We start from the raw sequence: 20,340 nt of genomic DNA, 5'->3' as shown, positions 1-20,340 counted from the left end.
TTTCAATGATCACTTTAGTCCATACGAACACAGAGAGGCTGCCTTAATCAACTGAAGCCTCTCCTACAAAAATATAACAAGAAATAAAAAGAACAGGTAATCTTACTCTAGTCTTACCTAAAATACCTGATATTAAGTGTGCGTTGTTGCTGACTGTCTCACTCCAGTCCTTTCCTTTTATCACCAAAGCCAAACCATAGTTGTCTACGACTTAAACCAAAAAATACAGCGAAATGACATTTTCATGGTTGAAGGTAACCATGTTGGTCTCAAGCTTCTCTGTTTTGCCTCCAGCTAACGTTGTGATGTCATAGTGACACAGGCCATTAGGAGAATTTTCAAGTCTGTCATTTCCATTTTAAATGTTACCCTCAGTCAACCAGAAGATTCAAATCAAGCTCGCGACCTTTTGCTGCATGATGTCCCATGTCTGAGCAAATCCATCCAATGAAGCCACACGAGGCCAAAATAACAAACTGTGGTCTGAAAAACAAGTTAAACACCTTAAAGAGATATTGTACCTCAAGTATTTTGTAGATTATCTGCTTTCATCCATTTTAAAACTATTACTATCACCGCATACTCACATCATATGGAAAACTACAATGAGCGTTTTTTAAATATATTTTAAGGTCAATATAACGAATAAGTACTTTCTAAATAATATCATGATTTACTATATAATAAAAGAGTTTAATACACCGCATATTTATCTTCTTGAGTCATTCCTGTTAGAATATTACTGAACAAAGACTCACAGCAAACACTACTCTTAATAATTTCCATTGTTTAATGGTCACAGTTGAAGCACATAATATAAAAGACTATTTACACGGAGTTTAAAATAAACCAAAAAAGTTTTTGACGATAAACACACATACCCAACAGCTGCTACCAACTAAGCATGCTCCCCAAAAGTAGCAAACACACATTTTTTTTTTAAAAAAAAGAAGCCACATTTAAAATGAAAACGGGAGTAAAGTGCATGTATGACAGCCCTCCCTGTACAGACATTTCTGATAGACTGCAGAGAAGCTTCATTTGCCAGTCACAGGCACACTCCTAAAAAGTGTACAAAAAGATTAAAAAAAAAAAAAAATGTACACACCCACATGGTAAAGTTGTGCTACACAGTCGCACCCACGCACAGACACAAACCAGATATAAAAACACGTCGATTTCCTAAAACTTCAACACTCACAAGATAGACCTTTACATCCCAAAGAGAACGGAGAAGAAAACTTACAAATATACAATCTGCCTTTAACTCCCGACCCCCTACTCTAACCTAACCTTTCGTCCCACACTGAAAAATATGTGAATAAAAAACGAGTGGCAACAGAACTGTGAGAGGACAAAAGACCGACAACCTAAGTTTATCCAGAGGCGAAGTTAAAACAGTTTTCTGATTGAGAAGGACATTCCAGGATCTCAGAGCCTGACGTTTGTGCAGCTCAGATTTGGTTGACTTACTGAGGTATTGTGAATTCAGAAACAAAACGAAACAAAAAATAAAACTAAAGCACGTCTTTCCTTATAAAATTGTGTTTCAATAAAGTGGTGTGCAACTATTTCCAGCTCCCATCACCAGCTCCGGATCCACGATTCTCGAGGGAATACGAATGTGTGATGTGTGCGGGTCAACCTGAGGACTTTGGTTTGAATTGACTGATTTGATATTTCTGCCACATTAAATCTGTTATTATCATGTGGTAATTTTGAAACGAATCTTTTTTGAAGTGATTTTGGGCGTGGTTCCTCTAACTGTCAGATTGTACCAGAGGAAGAGCTGCATCATCATTCAGCACCACCAGCAAATGTCGATGAGGAGACATGAAAGAAGGAGGAGAATAAAAACCGAGGCTACATTCCACCTGACGTCAGGTTGGACGAGTCAATCAACCAATGGCGATCAAGTACACGTCAAGTTGAGGAAGGAGAAACCAGCAATGATGCGGAGAGTGAGGCCGTGCAGGCTCGGGTATTTAACGTCTGAAACGTGAACGTCGGGATGATTGTTTTTGCTGCCTTTTAAGCACTTCTGCTGAATTCGTCTCCTAGTTTAAGTTTCAGTTAACCGTCACAGCCTTGTCACTGTCCTCGCACTGAGGCTCTTGGTGGATCTGTAGGGAAAAAAACAAAACAAAAACGTACAGAAGCTACTAAAACACATCCTTTAAGGCAAGAGGCATTGGTCTGTTTTGCTGAATCAATCCAACATATGCACATCATTTCCATTTCAACCAGGTGCATCGTTTTCTCTCTCTCGCTCTCTCTTTCTCACACACCGCACAAACAAACACACACACACACAAATGGTGAGGGCTACATGGTGTGGTAAAGGTTACTAACAGTTCTTTTCTTAAGCCGCCTCAGTGGGTGAGTCCTTCCATATTGCTGCCTTGTTGTCAAGAGCGTCGGGCCGAGCGAGTGCAGGGAATCCTGGCCGGCGATCGGGACTTTTTCTCTCTGCGGACTGTGACGCGCCGGTAGAGAGACTCCTGGGGAGGTTTCCCCAGCTTCGGAGAGCCTCTTCGCACCGACCTCCTGGACTTGCGGCTGCTGGTCGGTTGAGGAAGGAGAGCCGTGGACCCGCTGCTTCTTGGATTCGTCGCTGACTGCGTGGACCGGCGGCTGCGCCGAGGGCGGAGCTACAGCGGATCGGCTGAGCTCCCACTCGCTCAGGTCGTTGGCGAGCAGCTCCAGGCAGCCCAGCTTGGCCAGAGAGGCCGAGCGCTTCATGAGGGACGGGGGAGTCAGCCCCGCCTGCCGAATCCTGGCTTCCACCTCTCGGGCCCTCTTCTGGATGCTGCTGCTTCGCTTCTGGTCCACGCGCCTGGACTTGCAAGTTCCACCCATGCTCACCTGCTGCAGGAAGGCCCCCAGCTCACACAGAGTCTCCCATGTTTCCCTCATGATGATATCACCGTGGGGCGCCTCTGCGGAATAGTCCCTGTCTGTGACTGACTCGAGCTCGGTCACGCCCTCCAGACACAAGAAGTTCACGGAGGCAAAGGGAGACTGGGCAGAGTGGTGGAAAGGAGAAGAGGTAGAGAGGAACGCATTATCAGCGGGATGGAATTTATGTCCCTTTGTGGTATTGTCATTACTTCCCAGGGCCCCCGTCTTAGCACTCTCCCGTTTAGCCGGTCCGAACTTCCCATCCTCCTCTACCTGCTCCTCTCGCGCCGTTCTTTCTGCCGCCTCCTGCGAGCAACTCGATGCATCGTGGGTATTGGACACGGGTGCAGAATGGATGCTGTGAGGACGGCGCTGAGGGCAGGAGGTGCCACCGGAGAGGGCCGGCGGAGAGGACGAAGGCGACGGAGCCTCCTGCTTCTGTTTCATTCTTTGCTCCAGCTGCTGCGTGACCCGCCGCACAGACCCCCTGGTCCAGTCGCTGTAGAGGCGAGCGGGCGCCGCTTCCTCGTCCTCGTCTTTGTTTTTCACTTCCTCCTTTACGTTCTCGGCTTCCTTCTGCGTTGAAACGTGTCCGTCTTCCATTTCCTGCTTCAGCTCCTTTCTCTCCTGGTCCTGGGCGTCTTGAGGCTCTTGTTGGCTGATAGGCGCAAGAGGTGAAGTCTCTACGGGCTTTAGTCCTGTGACCTGCACAGGAACATGCATTTCCTACAAAGAAAAGGAGGATAACAAAAATTATAATTTAGTTTAGAGAGTCGATATATCCATAATTGTTTAGAGAAGACATTCAATTGAAACATTCAGATGAGTCAGATGTTGTGTGGTATATTCTACCTACATAACACCAGAGGGCGCTCTTATACACACAAACGCAAGCATAAGGAAACAAATCCTAATCTGACACAAGATTTAACTGCATTGTATTAAATACATCTAAATGTTTTTTACTCTGTCACATCTCACTGAGCAGTTTTCGACATTAATTTCGTTGCGATGGAAATACGTTTGCCACGAGCGGCTGTTACCTTTCTTTTCTCCTCCTCCTTCCCCTGACTAGCAGAGACCTCCTGAGGTGGTGGCGGTTGATTCTCTTTGCCGCAACTCTTCAGCAGGGGCGGCGGCTGCCCTGCAGCGCAGAGCGTTTTACCATCTTGACTCATGCCCTTGAACTTTTCCCTGGCACTGAAAAAGTTGATGTGGTCTCCACTGTGGCCGAACAACAACACGTTGTCGTGCGGAATGGCACTGGGATAGCTGAGGATATTGTTAGTTGAGCCGTTCAGAGACGAGCCGCATATCTGCTGGTCGCAGTCCGTTTTATCGACAAGCAGTTGCGGAGACAGACTGCGGGGACCGGCCTGTTGTGTGCTTGGTGTTTGCGTTGACATGGACTCAGGCACCGAGACTAGCGCTGGCTTTGTCACAGGCGGGGAGCAGGACAACGCCTGCGGTTTGCTGACCTCCTCCATGCCGGTCGGAGTTGGGGACGGAGCGGGGGAGAGGGGGAGAAGGTGGAGGGAGGGAGGCGGGTGAGGCTGCCCCACCGAAACACTTTGTGCAACAGTAACCATGTCTGTCTTTTGAGGCTCGGGCACCACGGTGGCAGCCCTCGGCTGGGAGAGCGGCTGAGATGAGGACTGCTCCTGAGAGCCGGGTAAGCCGTTGGAGAGCCGGGGACATGACAGAGACACAGAACCAGCTGTGGATTCAGAGCAGCGGGGGTCCAGCTTGCTGCTCTGGGCTACGGCAGAACGAGGAAGAGCCTCGAGGCTTCGAGCTTCGGCCTGACCTGACAGACCCGTCGCCCCCACGGAAGAAGAGCTGGGCTTATTGGACTGGATGCCAGTGTCGGGCTGGCTGGTGGAGTGTGTGGCTTTGCCAGCGCCGGCGGAAGTTCCCAGCGATTCCAGCAGTTCTTTCACGGAGGGACCGGGCGCGTCGTTGACCTGGTTGTGGGGGTCTGAGCGACCCAGGCTGTGGGGCTGGGCATAGGACTTAGACAGCGGCTCGTGGTGCTCGGACAGATCGCTATCGGAGTGAGAACGCCACAGTTTGTTGTGCCTCTGCTTACTGTAGAAGAAAAAAACATGAAGAAAAATATATTATATTCTACAGTTAGTTTAGTTAGTTTTGCTTCATTTTCATTTTACACTGACCAACTACTTGTATCAGTACCTGGCCAGGAGTATGCCCTGATACTCCTCCAGCTGTCGCATAAATGAGGGGTTGGGTTTGGTCACAGCTCGACGCTCCTTGACATAATCAAAGGCTTTTTTCAAATCCCAGCCGTACTCCTTCATCGCATACGCGATCACTGTAGCTGCAGAGCGACTGATTCCCATTTTGCAGTGCACCAGGCACTTGGACCCAGAAGTCCTATGGTTCATACAAAGAATAAAACCATTATAATTGTCACTGTTGTATTAAACATTTGCAAAGGTGCTGATTAGTAAAAACAACATGAAAGCAGACAGAAAAATGTGAGGTAATATACATTTTTATTCTAACAAGGTGAGCGCATCAGAGATTTCAAACTCACCTGGCTCTAGATATGAACTTGTAAGTTTCATTCCAATAGGCCAGCAGGTCAGTGGCCTCCTCATCATAGACGCGGATGTTGTGGTACTCAAACACACCGGGGAAGAAGTTATCGATCTCCCTCGTTACATTCAGGATGTACTGAACTCTGCGCGACAAAGAGGCATGAACGAGATGAGAGGTTAGAAGGAGAGGAGAGAGGTGGCTGGATGGACAGTTGTTACACGGAGCAAGTGGTCACATTTGATTTCCTTCCAACTAAATCATTTTTCTCATATGAACGCTTGATGTTCTCGCTAACTTCAGCGCAGTTTGTGCCACGTGAGGGTTTTTGTCCTTCTCACCCGCTCTTCTGCAGCTCCTCCAAATTGGATGCATTCCACTCAGATCCCTGTAGGAAACAAAGGCAATCCTGAGACTTGTTCTGAGCCTTCCACTGAGCTGTTCATAATGCTAAAATCCCGTGGCAAGACATGCCTGACGTCCAGTCTGCACTCCAAAGCAAACATGCACAAAGTAGCTTAAAATTGGGAGGAACTCAGGATTACACAGTATCTCAATTTCATTCTCAATTTGCATGTAGAAACTTTCTATTCTATGTATTCTGACGAGGGGTGGAGCCAGAAAAGCACGTTGCTTCCCTCCACTCCTTTAATTACCAGTAATTAAAGATACTTATTTTTCTGTCTTTGTTTCTTTTTCAATCGTAGATGCATTTGATGCATGTCTTTCCTTTCTTGAATGTTCGAAATTAATAAACTAAACTATCCTATGGAAATATCAACCTACCAAGAAGACGTGATCAAAGATTTGCGTAGGACTGTCCATCTGGCCCAGAATCACAATCATCTCATTGTCGATGAACTCCTTGAACTCTCTCAGGTTGCATGTCATGTGCATTTCCAGCTCGGTTCGGATCTATACAACACATCCAGACACAAACACAGGCACGACTGAGACCTAATATGCAGAAGACAGACGACTACAGACGCCTAAAAAGGATCATGTCATATTTTCAAACATTTCCTCTGTGAACTTAAATTAAAACTTAAATTATAATGGCGATTACATGCGTTTCAAATCCAGCAATTGAAGTATCAGCTCACCTCTTTGCAAGTGACATTCTCAAGATCTTTCTGCATCATGATCTCCCTCAAACTGGTTTTGATCTGACGCTCTGTCAGCTCTCTTTCTGTCGGTCTGCAGAAACATGACGTTGAGGCACAATACATGAGATAAGTCCGTTTATCTGCTGTCGGGAACACTGAAGATTTTAACTTCTATGGTTCAGCTTTGAAAATTTTCCACAAGTAATTGTAATCGTATTGTCCAGTGGAAAAAAGAGGTAGGGATATGTCACACTTACACATCAGAGAAGAGCACGGGTGAATCGGCGCGGTGCGACTGCACGTCCTGCATGGCGTTCCACTCGTTGATGCGAGCCTGGTCGGAGCAGACCCTGCTTTGATAGTAGCTGACCCACGTGAGGAACAAGCTGCCTGGGAAGTAGTTGTGACATCGCGCCACCTCGCACGCTTTATGGAGCGACTGTAAAGCCGACCTGAGGGTATTTTATCGAGAGAGAAAAATCAGATTGAAGGACAGGAGCTGAAGGGGGATGGATCAGATCATAACTTATAAATAAACGTCCCTAATTAGATACTGAGATTGACAATACGAGCGAATGCATACATGTCCCCTGCGGCATGTTATGGGAATAACACTGTGTGACTTACCACATGGCTTGCACAGACACAGGCTTGAATACATGTATTCTGTTATCAGTTGACACACTGAAGCCTCTGAGGGCGAGAAGAAGAGGAAGCAAAAAGGAATGAGATAAAAGGAAAAAGAGATACTGTCAGCCGTCTTATCAAAACGGGTATTTAAAGCATGCCCACGTAGGAAATGTTCTTACCCATCTCCGTCCAGATGTATTAAGGTGTCACTCCATAAGGGCAAAACTAGCCCTACAGAACATGAGCTGGAAGGAGAAAAATCATTATGTTACCAGTCAATACTCAAAAGTAGCAGATGAGATAAGATACACGAGTGCGTGTGCCGCTGTCTCACCTATCTACAGGACTAAAATCCATCCCCAGCACCACACTCTCCTCGGTGTCCTGGCGACCATTAGTTGACACCACCACCATGTAGCGAGTGATTTGGGCATGGACGCTCTCCAAACGAACCGCCTGGACAAAGGAGACGACAGCTGATGACTTAGCTGCTGAGTCTGTGTGTAGTGTGTGTCTCAGTGCGTACCCACCAGTTTGATGTTGTCCTCTGGTCTGAGGAGCGTGAACATGGTCTGTAGATGTTGCTGGATGTCTCCTGGTAAGAAGAGAGTTTAGTGAGTGTGAGGAACAACAGCTATGCACAGATGACGCTAACTAAGCAAAAAGGCCTGTTGAGAAGAGTCAATGACGGCGAATGTCTCACCTGCATGTTTGCTGCGCAGCTGGGAGAAGCGAGAGGCAGAAGAAGGGGAGGACCCATTTCCTCGAGGTAAGAAGAGAGCTGCTCCTTTGACTGTCAGGAAACTTTCACTGATGCTGCACAGACAGGAAGAAAAGACACAAGACAGCCATCATGAATCCATCCTGCGAAGCTTTTAGTTCATTTTTTACTTTTGTTTCTCCATAATCAAACACACTATAATTGACTCAGAGTCGATTCATTTTTTTTTTTAAATCGCTGCACTTGATATGACCTCAGCTCTCTGCAAATCTTAAAAACAATTAAACAATTAGTTCATTAACTGACTGATCAACTAATGATCAACAAATCTTGTTCAGTCGAGTCAAATAAATATGATAATCACTCATTCTGGTAGAGCTTCTCAAAGGCGAAGGTTCTGTGACTTTGTCTTATCTAATAGTAAACTTTCCTTTTCTGACAAAATAAACCATACCAAGCAGCCATTTACCATAACCTCCTGGGACCCTGCGTCCTCATATGGGGACATTAAGTTTTAGGTTTTATTGCAGCTTATTCTGCTTCATTTAAACCTATTGTCCTCGTTAGTGGACGCTTTAGTCTGACATCTAGTGTTAGCAAAGGGTCAGAACTAGTCGGTAAGAACATGATAGAGGAACAAAACCCCATCAAATTGTACGGATAAAACTTATTTATTTATTCTTATTAATGTTTTGTACTTTGATATGACTTGCAAATTTAACAAATTTTATCAATAGCAGCGAGCTACAACGTTGCTAATTAGCAAGTACTCATTTGAGGACGTTGGGACTTCATTGTTCTGTCGTTGCTCGGCCATGTTCAGGTATTAAAATACAACAGTTTTATATTTAGTTACACATTGGTGACCTTATTATAACAGCAAAAACTACTACTTCCGGTTGAAAGATAATACTTAGTTTTTATACTTCTTAGGTCCTACTGATCCCAAAAACCTTGGTGAAATTAAAAATGTGTAGAAAACTAAAGCTCAGGTCTCAGGAGGATATAAAAGTTGAAACAGTTTAAAAAGTATGTTGATACTTTTCAGTGTTTTCTTGGAAAATACCCAGGATCTCCTGAACAAACATCATATACAAAACAATAATGGGAAGATTAAATGTGCAATTATGAGCTGAAGATTGAAAAAAAAAAAAAGAAAGAAAGAAAAACAGCTGGACCCAATTACACGCTGGCTCAACCAAACCGAACATGTTCAGAAAATGAAAGAAACACAACAGACAAAAAGTTATGTGCCTACTTTAAGGCACATAACTGAACAGCTAACATGCACAGGACTGGCAGCCCCGGTTAAGCTGCTTGGCGTTCCTCCTCTCCGAACAATGGACTTATGTAATAAACTTAGGACACTAAATGTATTCCCTTCATCTTCACACCGCTCTGACGTGTTTCGAATTATGGCCAAGCACCAATTATGCCGCTCGATCTTCAACAAAGAGTTGCTGGTAGTGGGGTTAAGCTCAGGTCAAAATGAACGCTTGCATTGTGTTTTAAGGCGACAGTCCACACCAGTTCACCACTAACACTACTGCTCACTGGCTGTTCATATGCTTCACTCCACATCAGGGACAATGACACATACTGGCTAAATAACGACGGAGGACAATCAGAGGAAGAAGTACCAGTAGGTCTACATCTGCTGAGGGGACAAAAAAAAGGGAGGAACAAAGGAATGTGGGATAAACGGAGAGCAGTAATTACATAAGTGATATTCAGTGGCTTTGGTATCGTGTTTTAAAGTGACGGAAACATTGATGCTACATATCTGTGACACCCACGGCCTTCACAAAATTGAGCAACTCTAATATTCCCCAGGTTAAACTCTTCAGCAAGAGTCAGAAAAAAATATGTATCAGATCAAACTAATTTCCCTGCATTTGCTCACTGAAGAAACTGTACGGTACACTGTGTGCCCTGCTCGCCTGTGCCCCCTCGACATGCATTTTAGGTACAGCTAAAGACAGAATCAAACGGGCGGCGGAGGGGACTATAAGGTGAGCGAAGCATCTGGCATTTTTCATAAAGCAAAGGGAAAGAAACCTCTGCCTGCAGCCAATGACTCGGACCGCTGTCACTTCCTTCCCTTTAAGTCGTTATGGGAAAACCGCAAGTCTTTGTCACATCCCACCACTGCAACCACACACTGTAATGTGGTTTAAATGAAAACATGAACTGAGAGGTCAAGAGGACTGTCCACATTAGCAGTGTCAGCAAACTTACAGCTGATAAATTTCCTCCTGAGAGATCACGGAGTTCTCTGTGAAATAAGGTCTCATCTTCAGCGCACAGCAGCTGCAGAAGCAGCCGGGCGACGAGCTCCGAGGGGCGGTGGCGACGCCAGGAGGCATCGCTGCTGCGGCGGAGGGAGCAGGGAGCGCAGAAGCCGGCTGTAGTTACCAATAGTAGAGTTGTGGTGTGGAGGTGGAGGAGGAGGAGGAGGAGGAGGAGGAGGAGGTCACTCCACAGATCGGGTAGTTGTAAAAAAAAAAAAAAAAAAAAAAAAGCTCTTGATGATGGTCACACTTTGACGTCTTAGAGTTCAACAGGACATCGAGGATTACGTCAATTATTCGTCAACGCGATGCGACCGAAGAGATTTAAAAAAAAAAGCGCGGCACTGTTGCGCTGAAAAACGGCAAAAGCAGTGATATATTTAACATGTGCTGCGGCAGAGCAGGTGCCTCACAGCATCTGCTCGGTGGTACTGTTTCATTCGTCTGCAGCAGGCTGCGGTAAATCCTGCTGCTGAGGGGGAGGAGACACACATGCTCCAATCCTTGAAGGCAGCAGTCCGTATGAGGGACGTGTAGTGCCACAGCGAAAAGAGCTCTCATCCAGGAAAACTGACGAAAAATAAACTTGTTCTACTGACACTCAGAATATATTAACAACCACAGCCTGAAGATGTTATGTATTTCATGTTTAGTTCCATTTGTTCCTGATATAACTTCAATCACTGGTTCATTCCTTGTCATGTTGTTTGTATAAATGATGTCAAATAAAACTACCTACACCAACAAATTACACAACGTCGCACGCCTGTCTCTATCTCGACCTCAGTCAAGAAGAAGGTGTGTCCTAACCGTAGGCATGTGTAATTGTCATGGTAACAACATCAGCATCATAAACTTCCATGACAACGCTTTCCCTGATTATTCAGTAATTACTGGCCATACCATGTGGGGAAGAGCAAACACCGATCACATGTGATGTTTTCTGAACTGAGCAGAACTTTTCTGCTGCAGGAGAAAGGGCGACAAAGTTGTGTAACCAGCAGCCTTTCGGTCAACAACACCTGACACCTAACGTGCTTCCAGCAACAGCACATCAACAACAACAACATGACAACGGAAAAAAAAAAAAAAAAAAGTATTGAGAAATCAAAAAGGAAACATCGGGCGCCCTCTGAAACTTGACCTACGACTTGGTGCTTGTTGATCCCTCGTGGTTTCAGTTTCTAGGGCAGATCACTACGTAGACACCAGCTGATTCGTGTCCCACGATAAACAACAACTGCACGCGGTGTTTTTCTGTTGAGTGCGTCTGTAGCCTCCTCGATCGAGCAGCCAGGTGGCGTGGTTCATTAGCGAGAGGAAGTGGGTTAATTAGCGTCACGATGTTACAGGTCTCGACCTCCTTTCTGAAGTCTTTAAAGGCAGAAAATTGTTTGATATTCATCAGTTTGCCCTCGAGCCTCAGGTGGTTTAACATGTCAAAGCACATCAACTGAAGGACGCAAGAAGCAGAAGCTTCGACCGCAGCTTGATGAGACTAAACATTCGTAATCACATCAGCCTCCGTTCAACACTTCCGCAGATTTAATTTCTTTCATGAAGTCGTTTTCTCCTTCTCTGACTGACGTTCTCGCCAAATTGACCCCTTCAGAAACAATTCAGTTTTATTCCTTCATTAAATATGTGTGGCTACTTTAGAAACAATCATGGACTCTCAGCAACCCACATGTTTATGTGTGTGTTGTCTCTCAAGTTCCACCCGACCGTTCTCCCATTCGTCCGCTGAAATTCACACCATCCAATGACAAGCAGCAAAGACAAGGATTTAGTTTTTACGTGCAGACAGACACCAGACTCTCCTCTGCCGCTCTTGTGTTTCCACCTATACAAAACACACACACACACAGTCGCCTTGGTGACCACAACATCACGCAGCGTATATAATGAGGATACGCCCATGGCTATATGAAGCATCTATACGAAGCGCGCAGACACACAGATAACACACAAACAGGAAGTCAGTCTGATTATACTTAAGTCTAATCAAGCTGCCAGCCAGTAAAGCTAACAGATCACAGATATCGGAGTGAATAAAAAAAGATTTACCGGACGAGTCTTTCAGGCTCACAAATATGAGGTGAATGGAAATGAGCAGAAAAAGCAGGGTAATAAATAAAACCAGTCCTTCCCGTTTGAGTGATTCTATTTTAAAAATCTAAATAAAGGCTCGCGCATATCGGAAAAGATCAGAGATCTCCGATCGCAGCGCTCTTCCTCCGCCCGTGACGTCGCTGCTCCTGCTGATGTCACCGACTTCAATCAGCTGCACTGCAGTGGACTTTGCTTACGCAGGCGGACGCCCCGCATCACCGGAGCCTTTTTCTGAATGAACGTTAGCACCTGTGTCAGAGACGAGCTCTGCTGCTGCAGCTGCCGACTTCTACGCCGCTACAAACACAGACGTCAGCAGACGGTGCGAGTGGAAACGCAAAACTCCCTTTTTGTTTTTTTTTGTTGGCCTTTTTTCCAACTCATTCAAAATCTGGGGCGTGCACACTCCACGCTTAAAGAGACCACAAAATAGTTATTGCATCTCTCTATTTTCTCTTCAGATAAAACCCGGGAATAGGATTCATAAGTAAGACTTTTGGAATGTTAAATAAACAAATCAAATGAACCTGCAGAAAAAAACAACACACTTGACCTTCAACTAGTGAGCAGCAGGCAGAGCGGTATTTTAGCATGTGTGTGTTTGGATTTCAGCCGTTATTGATGCATGTCGTTTATTAAACCCGTATCCTCCACTTCCTGATCGAGCGATGCGGGGAAGGAAAGCGGGAAGGCGGACACCTGCCCACATCTTCGTATCTTTCCGCAGCTTTATAACGCAATACAACACAATCACGTCTCAAGTGTTTGGTTTAACCCTGAAACTAAACACTGCACACCTAATCTATTCCACTCAGAAATGTTGACGGTACAGAAGTGTTCTCTTTATTCAGAAGCTAAAAACACTCTTATTTCCGTTTTATAGCGATAAATTAAACCGCGTTCAGACACGGTCGAGACAACTCAGTCTTTATATAGTCTTGATAGGTGAAGAGAAAAGTACTGAGTAATGATTTAGTCCAGAAAAGTAGTGAGCAACTTTATCCAGAAGTAAGAGTGCTCGTCTTTACACGCGGCAACAATTCACACGTGACAAATGAAGACGTGTGACGTGTGAAATGGCATTAAATGGCAACTGAAAATACACGGAAATAATATGCAGCTCCACACAAACGTTTGAGGAAACGCTACGGCCGAGACGAGGCCCAGCTCCCCACCAACAAAGGTGTAATGTATTTGTGTTTGCGTGTGCCTCAATGGGACAAATCTTATCGGCCTGTGAAAGTCCCAAGGTCATGGTGCTATTCAATCATAGCATCCACTGGAAATGTCCCATTTATCCCAATATGAACGTCTGTACGTGTGCACGCACGTAACAGACGATGATGTAAACGCTCAAATGATCTCAGGACTTAAAAACAAGACATCAAAAGTCATATTCACAACTCAAAGTGACATCTGATCGTATAACTATCTCTGTGTACACACACACACTCACGCACACACAACCACAGTATGCAAGTATAGATTTCACTCCCAGCTGCACAAATACAGACAGTCCTCTCAGTTGGATGGCACAGAGCTCCAATGACCAGACAGACACAGAGGCGCTCTGACTCTGGGAGTGGTTACCACTCTGCTCCTGGATCAGCGGCGGAGCTTCCCTGACCCACATACTGAGAAGTGACTCACAAAAAGGCACTGCTGCCCTCTTATGGGCAGTCAGCGAGCAACTGGTAATTATCTCATTCTTTTAAGGATTTCATCTCATATTAAGGACAGCGGAGACACAAGCGTGCCCACTGTTGCCGTGCAGGACAACTAAGGGTGTAAAGTCGAAGGAAATTGCCGATGGCCGGGGGACCAAAACCAGTTGCACGTGTGTTTGAGTGAAACAGGACAAACCAGATTTCCAACTCCAGTTCAGCTCCCAAAGCGACGAGGATCGTGGCGGCACAATAGCACAGCAGGTCTTTGTCGAGACACGGCAGTACAGGAAGCGACGCACACGTTTAATGATTAATCATTATCTGCCTCTTCAGGCAAAAAAAACTATTTTCTCCCCCGCTGGTCCCTCGGCCAGGTCAGCTCAGGTCAGAGGTCGGGACGAGAACACAGCGGGCCCTGTGTTTTGACGTGGTGTTTTGCATGAGGATCCCCGCGTCTGTTTAACTGCTCGGCTTGACAAGACGTTTCCGGCACAATGCCTCTCTGAACCAAAGTCCTGATTTACGGCCTCAAACTCAGGCCGCGTACTTTAAAATGCCGAGGTCACGGAGGAGAGCGATGAATAAGATTTATTGACGACGGAGCGGGAAGATGTTGCGCTGCAGCTGCCAATGTCTTACCTCCTCGGCTGAGAGCGGCGGTCATCCTCCCCGCTACCGGACTCCTGGGGAGACAAAATCAGAAAAGCAGATGTAATAATGTAGACAATAAGCACAATAACTGAAGGCTGCAACTTTTATTTTAATGTGTTTGTTTTTTTTTGTAATTAATTTATCACTCACAACTTATGTGACAATAGACATGACCATTACTGGGAAGTATTTGTGTTTTCTATACCAAGTTAATACTGTATATTGTATATATTGTACTGTATATTTAAAAAAGAAATCATAAAGACAGACAAACATATATACGCACACAAAAAAGACATTAAACGCACATAAGCATCCAACTTCAGTACTGAGCAGAAACAGCAGAGTTCTCTCAGCTTCAACTCACTTTGCACCCTCTCCAGGAAAATGACCTCAGTCTGTTTTTAAGGTGTGGCTGATCACAGAGTAACGTATTCACACACAAAAACAAGCAGCAGAGGACGAGGACGGACAAAGACCTGGATGGACGCGTTGCGGGATATGAAGCTGCGCTAAATGACAAAGCTAAGGCTTAGCGTCAGATCAACGCCTGGCACTTATCTGGTAATGCGCGGTGCTTATCTTATTTGCACTGCATGCAAGGCTTAACTAGCCTTAACAACGTTACAAAAACATTAACAGCTTCGTAAAAAGGAAGAATTGGATTACGGGTTGATGATGGGCTGCGATGAGCGCGGAGGCCAAAACACGGACTTAGTGTGTTTGCTCTGAACAAAGCTGGATGATATGGAAGAAAAACCCCATCATTGTATTTTTTGTGGCAGCACAAAAACGATGAATAAATACAAACTGTGTCCAGTGTTTGATGTGCAGTCCTAATGTAAGTAGGCTATTATTAAGTCTACGCACAGTTGAAATAGAAAAAGGGTCTGGAGAGCAGAATTTACTGCCAGGTCTTGTGACACTGTTGCAGATCCAGTTCAATGTAATAACTGCAGTGGGTGGTGCTCAACGTCTCCCGGCCACAGTATCCAAAGCAGGTTTCCATCGTGAGCGCTCAGATTCAAACGCTCAACAGATATTTAAAACAGATCCTATGCACTGATGAACAACTTATGTAAATGATGTGATGCTAGAACCAGTGGGTCCCCGGAAAGGACCTGGTCCATTCAAATTATTTATCGCCACTGGTTCAAATAAGACTACAAATACAAAACGCAGATCAAATGCATGATAAATGATAATATTAAAATGCTTTTGTTGTGTAGTTTTTAATAGATTTTTTTGGCATGCTAACGCTAACTACATTGACTTCAGGTACATATTGTGTGTCAATTATAAGTAATCAGATACCACTCTGAAAACTGCATTAACCAATTATATTGTACTTCAGACTCCTGTAGCAGTGTTTATTTTAGTTCATCACAACAGACAGAGCTTCAGCTGCTGTGTCATTGTGTTGTGCGTTGTGATTTCACTCAACCTTTGTTTACAAAGAGATTTTACATATATTAAAATTTGGGCATTTTCCAAATCGTATGGAAATGCGAAGTCGGAAAGAGTCTGGCCAGAGATGTACAGGAACAGAACTCGGCCTGAGCTTATGCGTCACAGCCGAGTATATCTGCAGTATCAGCCAACGTGAAAACAGTATCGGAGCAGGTCAACAGCTGAGCGTGAAAAGCAGTACATGTATTTCCCCTTTAAACATCCTCAGAAGACACATTTAACATAAGAACCGTGTGGAGGGGGGGGGGGCATCTCATGACAGACTTGACACAAGACTTCACGTCACATGAGAACAATGCAAAGGAAACCAGACGTGTGTCTGCACAGTTTGTTGTCGCGGGCTGTGTGCGCAGGTCACAGCTTAAAAGCATATTTCCTGGAAGAAAACACTTCACATCCTTCACTGCCCCCACCTGCCTCACCTTACTTAATTATACCTATCTTCTCCTGTGACTTACACAGCTCACACTCCTGCTATGTCGAAAGACCATCTGGCTCGCGATCACATCTCTAACCAATTACGCAAACGGTGGCGCACACCGCGTTGCTTTACACTGATTTCTCAATGGTATGAGCGCGAGATGCATCTAAAGATGATTTTGTGCGCGCGCATGGCTCGAGTCATTCTGAAAGAAAGTCGGGAGCAAATGTGCCTGAAATGTGTGCGCGTATTGCAAGACTGTTATCATTGCGTCTGCTCACAGAACCTGTTTGCCTCCGAGGATACAAAAGGTGTGAAGGAGGGGGTCATTTTTGAGGGCACGATACTCGGAGAATGTCGATGTCTGACATTCTTAGTAAAATATAACCACGGTTTAGGACACAGCTGGTGGGTGGAAAACCTTTTCACACTCAGCCGATCTAACCTTCCGCTGGGTCCGACCAGAGACAACAAGATCCGTGTTCCCTTACTGGGCAAACAGCTGTAACTTTATTTTACTGTTGGGTTGGGAAACACGCCAAAAAATACAGTGAAGTGATACACATTTGGCAGCCATTAAAAGGTTTGCGTTGCATATCCACTTATTATAATGATAATATATTATTTTTATTATTGTTAGAGGATGGATACAAATCTTTAAACAGGAATGCCTTATGACAATATTACGTTTTTATCATATGATCGTGATGATGAATCACCTTCGTTTGTAAAGTATCTCATTCACTAACTCTTTAAAAACACGCGACGCAGTGCGTTGAAATTCCAAATTTAATACACACGTTTAAACGCAGCATTTCGTTCCCGTCAGCTCCAATTTCAGTGAAAATTCGTGCCTATTAACATAACAGCGATGCACTAAATCATAGCTTTATGAAGGTTTATGGCATGCAGCATTTGTTTAAAATAGCCGAGAGAGCTGTTGATTCAACTGTGTTTTCATTTCGGGGGCTGTGGTTTTGTAGCACTGAGTCAGTACTTAAGTCAGCTGAAAAGAAAAAAGAAAAAAACAGAAAGACTTTTGTGTTTTATTCAATACAGTTCAACAGCACCGCAAACGATATTCGCCGCAGTGATCGCATTGTTAAATTACCACCTTTCAAACACCACTTATACACAAACTGAACACTTTAACAGTTATAAAGGGGCTTTTATGCACTTTTTTTTAGCGTACCTAATGAACTGGCAACTGAGTGTATACCATGATGGTCACTGCTATGATGTCACAGGCGTGACGACAAAGATGCATATCTTTTAACAAGATTGCCTTGTGATAACACCACAGTTTAACCTGTAGTAATGCGACGTATCACCTCGATTTGTCAGGTATTTGAGTCACTGATTATCAAAAAGCACACGCTGCGATCGGTTTGAATTTGGATGTGCAGCATATCAGCATTTATGACATAATACGTCAGCTGTGCTCTGACGAAGATAAAACACTGTGTACAGAAAACACAGTGCACCGGCGCAGGAAGTGCAAGCAGTTGCGTGAAAACAGGCTGCGAATAACACTCGTGATAGAGATACAGTGTGTGTGCTTTTATGTGACTTCCTCTCCCTGTCTATGATTGTCTGCTAGGGTTCCCTGAGTCTGTAGAAAGCAGACAGGGTAAACCACCTGCTCGTCTGCTTTGCATGGGCACCCTCCTGTCTACACTACACATCTCACAGGAAGCCAGAGACACAGTGGTAGAAAATACCCAGGCTAGGAGACAGTCTGGGCAGGAGGCAGACGGAGACACATGTCCACAAGCTCGTTTACATACCAGGCCAGCACACAACAGTGAATGAGTAATAAATGCCCGTATATGTGCGTGTCACAAGGCGCTTATTACGAGCGGAAGTGCATGAAATATTTCTTGTTAGGCTGCAAAAGTAGCAGCTCTGTAACTACAAATCACAAGACAGCCAGACACGTATTATCGTGTCCAATAAAAAAAAAAAAAACCTTTTCAAGAGAAAACCTTTTTACGCCTGGACGGTGGATGGAAGTGGACATTGTAAAGTAGCTTACTGCCAGCTGAACCTTTGCACAGGCGGAAATGTACGTACAGTGTCAACAGTGGAGTTCATTAAACAGAATGGGGAAGTGCTATTTCCTCAAAATCCAACCCGGCGAGTTATCTTGTAAAAAATGTAGCAAAACATTATACAGAAGGTTAAATTAGCAGCGAGTAGCGACACTGTAGCTGAAAAATGATGAGAAGCTATAGTTGGCGCATGCGCACGAGTACAAAGGCAAGGCACTTGATGACAGTCGGTAACCGACAAAAAGACAGCGGAAACCGAGCCGCAAGTCGCCTTCGACAGCAGGGAGATTTGGGTTTGGCGGCTGTGGAAGCAGTAGTGGAGGAGAGTTTAATGAAAGCGGCTCTTACCGAAACGCAGGGGCTGGAGCTGGTGCTGGGGGTCGGTGAACGCTGCACGGTAACCAGCGCCATTCAGCGACCGGGAAGCGGACACCTGAGAGGAAGCGCCGGCGGCGAGACGAGCATAATTGTCTTGTGGGGACAAAACCCCGACTGAAACAGACTTCTCGGTCTCCTCTCGTTTTTTTCCCCTGCCTCTTTCTCTCTGATCGTAGAGTGTTTGACTACTCCCCGGCTGTTTCCTCTGTCAGCTCCACCTGCGCATGCGCAACTACCCTTAGCTTGTCAATCCCGATTAACCGTTTGTGTGCTGGAGGTAAACAAAGGAGTTATCAGTACCAGTCAAACAATAAAGTAGTCTGCTGATGAAGTAGTGGTGAGATACATTAGAAGATGAATACATCAGTTTAATCCATCTAATTAAATTCACAAAATGTGTGGTGCTGTTCATATTGTTTAAATATTCACAGTTTTTCCACTCTGGCTTTTCATTAAAGAAAGCAACTTCCTGCAGCTCAAAGAATCCAAGGAAACAGCAGCATTCACAATCTCGCATTCAGTTTGGGTACGTTTTCAAAGAATTCCAAGTAATGTTTATAAAGGGGCACAGAGACACAACTGGAATCAGGACATTTCTGTCCTCTGCAGACTTTTTTAATTGGGCTGCTTCCAGGCTATTAACATCTACTTAAAGAAGCCATCACATCACACCAAACATCACTGGTCTTCACTGGCTACCTCTGAGTTTTGGAATATTTTTACGATTTTATTGCTTTTTAAAATAACCTTACACGTCGTCTTCAGCATACATCTCCAGTTACTGTGTTCCCATGAACCTGACTGAATCAGGGCCCTGCTTTATGGCCCCTCAGTTGTTAAACTCCCTATTTGAAATCATACAAACTTATCTCTTTTTAAAGAATTACTTTTGTCCGTACAGCATTTTGTAACTTTATTTAATAACCTGGTATAAAAATGAAGTTATTGTTGTAGAACTGATCAAGAGAAAACACACGGTGATATTTAATAAATCCTGGGCTGTAGCCTACCTGTCTGAACCTGTAACACTACACTTTCATCTTCATTGCCTAAGGACACAGATCAGCTACTGAGCAGCAACTGGCCCACAACAAATCACACACTCATGTGTGTGTCATCAGCACATGCAACACAGCCCAGATCCCAGTGTATGCAGGTATGCACAAACGAATAACACTATTATTATGTGTAAGACTTAATTTCTCTTGCCACCTACACTTATAAATGCATAAGCCTGATAATCAGATAGAATTTCAAAACAGTCACAGATGTGAGTGGTGATTCAGAGGCTTGGCGTCAACCTAAAACAAAATACAGCTTGGCTCGCTCTGTTTGTACCACAGGGATTAGCAGTGAGGCCAGAGAGGAGATGAGATGCAGAT

The 20,340-nt window shown here is 44.7% G+C and overlaps 1 protein-coding gene across 2 annotated transcripts; it reads right to left on the bottom strand.

The window, feature by feature from the left end:
- Positions 1-772: 772 nt before the first annotated feature.
- Positions 773-19,187, bottom strand: ssh2b (slingshot protein phosphatase 2b). 2 transcript variants are annotated; one of them, XM_047607202.1, is made up of 16 exons: positions 18,929-19,187; positions 14,627-14,670; positions 7,900-8,012; positions 7,727-7,791; positions 7,531-7,652; positions 7,376-7,441; positions 7,194-7,259; positions 6,824-7,018; positions 6,564-6,657; positions 6,247-6,375; positions 5,802-5,848; positions 5,459-5,605; positions 5,095-5,295; positions 3,945-4,989; positions 2,353-3,627; positions 773-2,123 (listed from the first exon to the last, which is right to left on the bottom strand). In XM_047607202.1, the coding sequence occupies exons 1-16, from the start codon at positions 18,989-18,991 to the stop codon at positions 2,070-2,072; spliced, it is 3,726 nt and encodes a 1,241-aa protein (XP_047463158.1). In that variant the 5' UTR covers positions 18,992-19,187; the 3' UTR covers positions 773-2,069. The 2 variants fall into 2 exon arrangements, with proteins under 2 accessions (XP_047463158.1, XP_047463156.1); XM_047607200.1 differs by lacking the exons at positions 14,627-14,670; positions 18,929-19,187 and adding an exon at positions 10,156-10,396.
- Positions 19,188-20,340: the final 1,153 nt, after the last annotated feature.

The sequence above is a fragment of the Mugil cephalus genome, chromosome 15, assembly GCF_022458985.1.
Source record: "Mugil cephalus isolate CIBA_MC_2020 chromosome 15, CIBA_Mcephalus_1.1, whole genome shotgun sequence".
Taxonomy (NCBI): Eukaryota; Metazoa; Chordata; class Actinopteri; order Mugiliformes; family Mugilidae; genus Mugil; species Mugil cephalus.
The sequence above is the reverse complement of the archived record's forward strand: the minus strand, read 5'-3'. Positions and strand labels throughout refer to the sequence as shown.

Excerpts from the sequence above, each read along its gene's own strand:
- ssh2b (XM_047607200.1), bottom strand. The coding sequence starts at position 10,283 with ATGCCTCCTGGCGTCGCCACCGCCCCTCGGAGCTCGTCGCCCGGCTGC. Across the intron at positions 7,442-7,530 it reads GATTTTAGTCCTGTAGATAG|CTCATGTTCTGTAGGGCTAG; the intron begins GTGAGACAGCGG and ends TTCTCCTTCCAG. Across the intron at positions 6,658-6,823 it reads CCCGTGCTCTTCTCTGATGT|ACCGACAGAAAGAGAGCTGA; the intron begins GTAAGTGTGACA and ends ATGTTTCTGCAG.